General features: G+C 41.7%; 1 protein-coding gene across 2 annotated transcripts; it reads right to left on the minus strand.

Moving 5' to 3' along the window:
- Window positions 1–666: 666 nt before the first annotated feature.
- LOC109787271 (DNA repair protein RAD51 homolog 3) lies at window positions 667–8,204 on the minus strand. 2 transcript variants are annotated; one of them, XM_020345827.4, is made up of 9 exons: window positions 7,930–8,204; window positions 7,735–7,817; window positions 5,162–5,284; window positions 4,759–4,792; window positions 4,617–4,687; window positions 4,311–4,537; window positions 3,973–4,104; window positions 2,256–2,322; window positions 667–1,239 (listed from the first exon to the last, which is right to left on the minus strand). In XM_020345827.4, the coding sequence occupies exons 2-9, from the start codon at window positions 7,772–7,774 to the stop codon at window positions 1,061–1,063; spliced, it is 873 nt and encodes a 290-aa protein (XP_020201416.1). In that variant the 5' UTR covers window positions 7,775–7,817; window positions 7,930–8,204; the 3' UTR covers window positions 667–1,060. The 2 variants fall into 2 exon arrangements, with proteins under 2 accessions (XP_020201416.1, XP_020201427.1); XM_020345838.4 differs by having other exon boundaries at window positions 7,917–8,165.
- Window positions 8,205–8,725: the final 521 nt, after the last annotated feature.

Raw genomic sequence — 8,725 nt, forward strand, 5'->3', positions numbered from 1 at the left:
GCCTACAATAAGATATTGTGGAATGTCCTGCAGTGGGACTTGGAGAAACACAAAGTACATTACCCTCATCAAGGACATGTACGATAATGTTATGATAAGTGTTCGAACACGTGATGCCACACTGACGACTTTTCAATTAAAACAGGACTGCACCAAGGGTCAGCTTTGAGCCCTTATCTTTTTGCCTTGGTGATGGATTAGATCTAGAATATATCCCATGTTGTATGCTCTTTGCGGATGATGTGGTGCTAATTGATAATAGTGGATGAGTGTTAATGGAAAGTTAGAGCTATAAAGGCGAACTTTGGAATTGAGAGGTTTTAGGCTTGGTAGAACTAAAACTAAGTACATGAGGTATGGCTTCAATACTTAAGTGTTGGACAACTAAAAGGCGATATGTTTGACAGTAGGGTGTAGCAAAAGCGCACATATTGAGATAGATGTGTGGCCACAACAACAAAAAGACCAGATCCAAAATGATGATATATATGATAAAGTTAGGGCAGCACCGATTAAAGAAAAACTTATCCAACATCGACTGAGATAGTTTGAACATATATAACGCAGACCAGAAGCTCCGGTACATAACAGACGGTTAAAAACATGCTACTAATATAAGAGAGGTCAAGATAGACCAAACCTAACATGATAGGAGCCCGTAAAGAGTTTCACCAAAGAACTAGCCATGTAAAGGGGTGTGTGAAAGTTAACTATCCACGGGCCATAATCATGAGTTGATTTCAAGATCTTGTAGGTTTCAGCCTACCTCAACTTATTTGGGACTAAAGACTGTCGTTGTTGTCATTGTAATCTGAATACTACATCTGGCACAACGGTATTCCTACCGGCCCCGTGGTGCTACTACTACCCGTTTCCGATCATGTTCACCGCAGAATTGCAGATATGCTGTCATATGACATTTTACATGTTGGGGCAGATGAATCAACAGAAGTGCATCTTTGAATCAATGGATCAAGCAAATGAGCTACTTACACATGGCACATAATGCCTAAGCCAACGGCGCAATTCTTTGGATGCGAGACCATGCATTTCAACGTTGCTACATTACCCTAACTCGCTTGCAGCTTGAACTGCCAGCGTCTCTCACCCCTTTGCTTGTCACTGCATACGGTGTTGAAGCTACAGGAAGTGAAGGGGACTTGTCCAGGTATGCACACCGCTCGTTCCCTTTCCAGTATAGAATCAGTCGATTTGTGCACGAGTGGGACCAGCTGTCACCTGCATAATAGCATTGCATTGTGTTCATTTCCTGAGTCGATCAGCCTCAGAACCAGCAACAGATTTGTACATAAATTAGAAGTTCCGCTACACTCTTACTACCCAATTCATGGAATATTCAGAGATGGAACATTAAGCTTTTGCAGAACCATAGAGATGTCCAAACACTCATATATTAATATTATCATTGCCTTATTGTCAGCAATTCTACTTGGAAAAGAAATTTTGTGAGCTAACATCCAACCCCTTCGGAGATGCTGTCGACTTGCAGTCACTATCATAAACAGGAAGCCATCGACCATTAGAACGTACTCCCTCCGTTCGGAATTACTCGTCCAAGAAATGAATGTATCTAGATGTATTTTAGTTGTAGATACATCCATTTTTGTGACAAGTAATTCCGAACGGAGGGAGTAACATTTTTTAGCAACTCATCAACACAGAAAATAGTGTATTTTTTGGAGAAATGGCTAGAAGCTACAAGCTACTTGCAGTTCTTCTTTAAAGAGAAACCCAAATAAGCAGCAGAATCAATCACTCTAGGAAATGTCACTACAAATGTATTTTGAAGAAATAGGCAGAAGCTACAAGCTACTTGTCGTTCTTGTTTAAAGAGAAACCCAAATAAGAAGCAGAATCAATCACGCTAATGAAGTTTTCCTCTATAAGCAATAATTGCGCACCTCATATACAATTGTGTGTGTTACAATATTTGGATCATTTCGTTTAAGGAAAAGAATGTCATGTAAATTAATAATACTACCTTTAGTCACAAAATGTTAAAGTTTTGGACATTGAAATTGTCTTCAAAACACAATTTCGTCAGCTAATTATATTGTAATGTTAATTTCTTTGACCGGAGGTAGCAAACTCTTGCATTAGTTTGAATGTATAACAAACAAATGTTATGTTGACAAAAAAAATATCACATAGATAGGAAACAATTAAAATCATGGGCATCTGTAAATGATTGGAAGGCAAAATTATGGGTCATAGTTACATAGATAGGAACTAACCTAGAGCAAGAGTTAACTGAAATGATCCTTCTGTAAATTTAGTTGTTACTTGGTTCAACAAGACCACCTGCTCAAAGAAATATGACATAAGTCTGTTAGCCTCATTGAGTAGGGTAGTTCTTACCTTACACGTCATCATTGAGTTGTTTCTAGAGAAAATTCCATATATACCACTGAAAATCTGGTCAGTTCCACATATGTCACTAAAAAAAATCCCAATTCCAATTAGAACACCCAAATTTTGCGGCAGTTCCAAATATCTACTGTCAATAGACTGGGTGTTGGCCATCAGATTTTTGCCACATCGACAAAGATATACCTTTACTAAATGTTTCTTTTCATGTGCCTGCTTCTCTCCCGAACTCTCTACTACCAAAAGGTGACAAATATTTTCTGCCATATATACAAAAACATGCCTACATACACATCTACTACTACATCTATCAGTGGCATATGAGGAAGTTGGCACAAAGGACAACATCATCTTCTCAGCAGACACTTCACAGTCAACTAACAGTCAACTAGCGATTGTGGCATATTTGGAACTGGCTCAAATTTTGGGTGGTACATTTGGAGCCAGGATTCTTTTGAGTGGCATATCGGGAACTGACCGAATTCTCAGTAGTATATATGGAATTTTCACTTGTTATTACTGTAACGAATAAAAGAATGGAACTGGATAAAACAACGTAGTACAAACAGATCAGATAACGAAGGCAAGTAATGAGAAATAGATGGGCTGTTGTCAAAGCATGCAAGAAACAGCTATATAGTAGTATTAAAGCAGGTCATACCCGGGACAGCAGCAGAGTTCCACCCCAAAATGTATTTTTTTGACGACAAGGGGCAGGCCCTCTGCCAATTTCATATAGATAGGGGGAAATACAAAAGTGTACAGAAGATATTTACAAAACCAAAAAGGCCCTAAGAATTACATGCCGTTTGCCTAGCCAACCCCAACTGGACAAGGCCCTCCCTGACAAGGTAAGGAACATCCAACACTTGCAAAGAGACATTCTCAAAAAACCTCCGGCTCCTCTCCTTCCACACATGCCACAACACATAAATGAGCACCTTGCCAAAATGCCTCTGCCCCGACGAGTCAAAAGCCTCAATATTTTTGTTCCACCAATCCTCGAGCGTGGAAAAAACCGGGGCCGAGCTGGGTATGATCGAGGACCAGCCAGCAACGATACCCAAAATGTGTGTTCCTTCATAATGCCACTCCCTTCTAGTGTAGTATCAAAAAATGTCTTACATTATGGGACGAAGGGAGTAACATTTATGTGCATAGAAAAAATCCATTTACTAGTACTACCTCAGTAATAAGAATAGAACCCAGTTAATTTATAGGAACTGCTATATGGTTTCTCAACTCAACTAGCACAATTTTTCATAGTTTATCCATAATCTGAATTTTAATACGAAAAACAAAGGCGGATATGGGCTATAAATCGGCACCTAGAATACAAGTATACAATTTCACAACAGGAACATTAGCTTGAAATTACCAATACATATGCCTAACAGAAGACCATGGGGGACAGAAGGCATAATGACATGACAAATCTTGCAGAAGTTGAAAAGTTCAAACAATATCACAACCAATGATAATCCACCATGGTTCTGCATAATAACATGACAAATCTGTCTACAAAACTAATCCACCCCTGATAACAGTTTCCGCATCAATGTCAAGACGGTTTGTGAAACTTACCGCCAAGTTATATGACTTTGAAAGCTTCATCAACTTCAATGATAATCCACAGAGCACTCTAGTCCTCAGAGCCAGATCATCGAAATCTTGTCGAAAGTGGAAAGTAACACTATCAATAATAACTATTCTCACCTGTAAAGCATAGAAAAATAATGGTTATTTGGTAACACTCAACCAATTCTGGTAGACACTGCTAAGAAGGGAAGGGTGGAAAAGTAATTTCTGCAAACATACAACTGCCAGAAAACTCATCTTGAGGCAAAATAGAGGTGAAGGACAAAACATTGAACATAATTCAGGTGATTAAACCTGAAGACTCAGTTGTTCAAGAATATTACATCTTTATGTTCTCCGAGGAATTTCTCCAGATAGTTTATCACCGCAATCTGTTCAGTGTAGCTGCATATTCGGAAGTAGTAGATTCCTGCCAGGAAACTCTCAGGCTGCAGATTTTCTTGGCCAGATGACGACTTGTCATGGTGGCATGGAAAATACTCCATTATGTCACTGATACACCCTTCAGCAATTTGATAGACGCGTTCAACCATGAAACTGCCCTCTGTATCTATTAAAATGAAATGAAATATTGTTAATAGTTTCTCAAAAGACACACGACACAATTGCTTTCTGTGAAACCACTATACCAATATAAATTGCTTTGCCGCCAAGGCCACCATAGTCCACGGGAATTTGGACGTTGATTGCTAGCTGAATCCTACAAAAGCTGGCACTTAGTATGGTAATTTTCTTCTGAAATTGCATTTAATCAATAGTAGGTGCACATACCCCAGTTGAGTTTTACCAATTCCTGGAACCCCACCTGAATAAATCTAGTAGTTGATTAGTCTAGTCACCACAGATACATCAACGGGCATACTGTTTTACATAAAGAACTCAACAGAGAAAAATGAAAGCCCTTATGAGATGTTCATGCACAAGTGATAAAAAGAGTAGAACAAAGACTCACTAACTTCATCCTGCAAAAGAAAAAAGACTCACTAACTTCATACAATTAATCACAACAGTAGAATAAGTTAACAGCACTATTGCTAGAAGACAGGAAACCAAGAAACAAGCTATAGAAACAGAGCTAAAGGATAAACAGACTAAAAATTTGCCCACTCGATTATATGGTTAACCAAGAAGTCCAATGCATTCCTTCAGCAAGAAAGATGTTAAAAAGGCGCACCTATCTCGGTAACTTCTTTACAATGAATCCCTCCACCAAGTATGCCGTTCAAGTCACCAGAGCCAGTAGTGATGTGTTTCTGTGATTGCTCCTCAGACAGCATATCCCATGCATTTTGGGCTCCTGCAACGTATTTGAATGAGTGAGATGCAGTACTATTACAATTCATTGTTATATCGAGGATATATAAACGTGAAAAAATCAAGAGCAACAGGTCAACGGCTCACAAAGCTATTGAATCGTGTGGCACATTGGCAGCAGGACATATCAAAGTTCAGATAATGACCTCAGATATGCAGAAGAGCATCTAAATGACTACAACTAGAACATGAATACCGATTACATAAAATATCTCATTATCATAGCTTCACAATTACCTTACTCGAGTCCAAAAGGGAAAATAAATTGGCCGAGCATAACAAAACAGGATGAACAGAATTATAACACGTTTTACAAGCAATAGCCAAGAAACGGCATCGTACAAGGAGTCAAGGAGTATGTTTCTCTGAGAATGCCTCTAGGATCTTCTGCTCCATTGACTTGTTTGCACCCTCAATGAACTTGAGAATATCGACAGCCTCCTGGATCTCATTGTTCATATCTCTACAAGTACAACAGGAGAGGATGCAGATGGTGTGCGGCTGTGCATAGGCACACCAAAAAAATTGTGGGTTCAAGTAATCACTGGGTGACTGGAAGCTCGTAACTCAACCAATGTCCAAGACTACGGGTGGAGAGTGGAGACAGCAGGGGCATGTGATGTCATGATGACGTAGAACCCTAGAACAAGACAGGCAATCATAGCAACACGCTTGAGAGGGAGAGGGGTTTGATGCGTAAAGTCTAAACAGTGACGCTATGGCATGGGGGGCAGCTCTTGGGATGGTGGAGAGCAAAAGTCATTATGGAGGAGACAAATTTTCAGGGTGTTAGGTACAGGGTATGTGAATGGGCAGAAAACAAACTATTATGTGCATGTCCGTCCAGATACAAAGGGTCTCTTTATAACTAACATATATAAAAGAAAGCCAAGAGTCTGAAATTTTCATTAGGGGTCCGTTTGAGTGTCAAAACTCAACTCTGTAAACGATCTGGAGAATTAAAGAGAAAAATTCAATTCAGCCCAAGATGGAGATGAGCTGTAATTCCAATTTCCATGGAATATGTGTCAAAATGGAAATTGGTAATTGAACAGTTAATACATACTTTTGACGATTGCAACACCAGTACTCAGACAATTTTAGCAAAAAAAAATCAGACATTTTGGTACAAGCATGACATGAGGAACAACATTGTAATTATCATCTGCTACAGGTGATGACAATGGCCAACACGACAAGATCACTGCCAGAACAAGAAAACATGGGGATTTACAAACTATGCATCCCATTACATAAACTTGGCCTTTTTTTCTAGTGAAACTTGGGGTATGTTTGGTTCATGCCATAGCATGCCCTACCAAATTTTGCCAACCACTGGCTAGCCAAAAAATTGGCTAGAGATTCCTTGGTCCTTTGTTGGCTGAAAACTTGGCAAGATTTGTGAAGAGACTGTGAGGAGAGTTGGCAATACTCCATAGGCAACCAAAATATTTTTAACCAACCAAATGAAAGCCAAAGTATCATGGGCTGACAGCAATTTAGTAGGGTAAATTGGGGCACCAACCAAACATACCCTTTGTTTGCAACTCCAAATTACTTGGAAAAGGCCTTGTGCATCCAAGAAGGGAATTAGGGGTTTAAAAGGCTGCACAGATTCTACGGTTTCAAGGAGAAAATGAGCAGAAGGTGAATACGAGCAGCACAAGCAACAGGGTGCCACCAGAGGGGAGAGGATGAGAATGGGCGCTAGGTTTAGTTTGTCTTACTTTAAAATCTTTACTTGAGTTGGCTTCTATGCTTGAACTTCTCATTTCCTAACTTGCTTCGCAACAAATTAAAACAAGCCAGAAACTAATTTAAAGGAGCTGCACCAAGTCAGCTGCAAATAGCATAAGAAATGCACAAAAGGATGACAGTACCTAACTACAGAAACCACTGCCCATGTTCCATAGAAAAGAACAACAGAAGCAGAGAACAATGCTCACCCCTCATTTCAAAGACAGCACCACGACCAGTGTTGTTATCATCTCAGATCCAGGAAGCACCAACAAACATACTGGTACTGTTATCCTTCAGAGCAGGATACCATACCTCCAGTAAAGATCAGCTACATATATCAACTAAAAGCCGGCATTTCCCCACATATGTTGCCAGCATCAACAGCAACCCTACAGCGAAAAAAACTAGACGAATCCAACAGAAGACACAAACCTTACAACGTGATTCACAGGAACTTGCGCACAGGCATGGCAATCCCTACGCATCAAACAGAGAGAGAGAATGACAACACGAACCCTAGAACCACTAGAACCCGAATCAACCAGTTACACATCAAAACAGGCGCATCCCGCATCCTTTCCTCACGGGCCCAAGAGAAACCCCCGTTTCCCGCTGCTAAAACCGAGCGCACAAACGCCTCCTACCAGCTGCGTGCAGAATCAAACCGAACGGAATCAACATGGGCGGGGATACCTTGGAGGAGCAGCTTCTGCGCGATCTCGTTGGGAGCCATGTCGCGTCCGCGGAGCGCGGCGTAGGCCTCCTCGTCGGTGTCTCTATTGGTTCGTAGATGCAGGAAAATTCAGTAGCTATTAAGCACTTTCCACGCACCATGTATTCAGAAGCTATCAAGCACATTCATTTGATCCACGCACCGTATGTACTGACCTGCGATGGAGGAAGTCGGTGGCGCGGGTGGCGCGGACGGAGGTGCCGACGACGATTGGAGGACGCGGACGGGTGGCGGCGCAGACGGAGGGGCGGCGCGGGCGGACGGCGTGGACGGAGGTGCGGCGCTGGCCGGCGGCGCGGACGGTGCTGGCGAGTGCGGCGAATCGCGGCGGCGCGAGCGAGGACTGGGCGGCGCCAGCGGTGGCAGAGGAGTCGGGAGAATTTGTTTTATTTTATTTTCTTTTAGAGGATCCGGCTCCCTTGATGTAACGATGTGCGCACTGCCGCCGGGAAAGAAGAGGGAAGCGGAGGCGGGAAGGAGAGATTTATCATTTTGGCAGAGTTTTTTCGGGAATAAGCTATCATTTCATTGATAGAGCAGAAAAATAATTAAAAAAATAAGATCAACTCAAGGGCTAACCCTCGTTGCCATTTTTTATAGGAGAAACTCCGCGAGCACCACGTGTCCGAGCCGGGACTCGAACTCGGGTGGGCTGGCAGCAACCTTAACTGCCCAGCCAACGGGTCGACGCCCCATCCTCGCAGAAAAATAATTACAGAGGGCTTATTCTTTAGTCCGGGCTGGCGACAAAAGGAAAGCAAAGTGAGCATTGAAAGGGGTTGCTCAGCCCGAATTTAGTTTCAGGTTACACGAATTATGCGATCGATAAGGCGGGAAGGAGATAGATTTATCATTTTGGCAGAGTTTTTCAGAGAGCAAGTCCAACCGACTGACTGACTCGTCCAAAAATGAATAACGGAAATGCTAATTGGGACCGTCAGCTGTGGGCGA

The sequence above is a fragment of the Aegilops tauschii genome, chromosome 2 (assembly GCF_002575655.3).
Source record: "Aegilops tauschii subsp. strangulata cultivar AL8/78 chromosome 2, Aet v6.0, whole genome shotgun sequence".
Lineage (NCBI taxonomy): Eukaryota > Viridiplantae > Streptophyta > Magnoliopsida > Poales > Poaceae > Aegilops > Aegilops tauschii.

Excerpts from the sequence above, each read along its gene's own strand:
- LOC109787271 (XM_020345827.4), bottom strand. The coding sequence starts at position 7,774 with ATGGCTCCCAACGAGATCGCGCAGAAGCTGCTCCTCCAAG. Across the intron at positions 2,323-3,972 it reads CAAAGTCATATAACTTGGCG|GTGGTCTTGTTGAACCAAGT; the intron begins GTAAGTTTCACA and ends TTCTTTGAGCAG. Across the intron at positions 1,240-2,255 it reads TCAGTTAACTCTTGCTCTAG|GTGACAGCTGGTCCCACTCG; the intron begins GTTAGTTCCTAT and ends GCTATTATGCAG.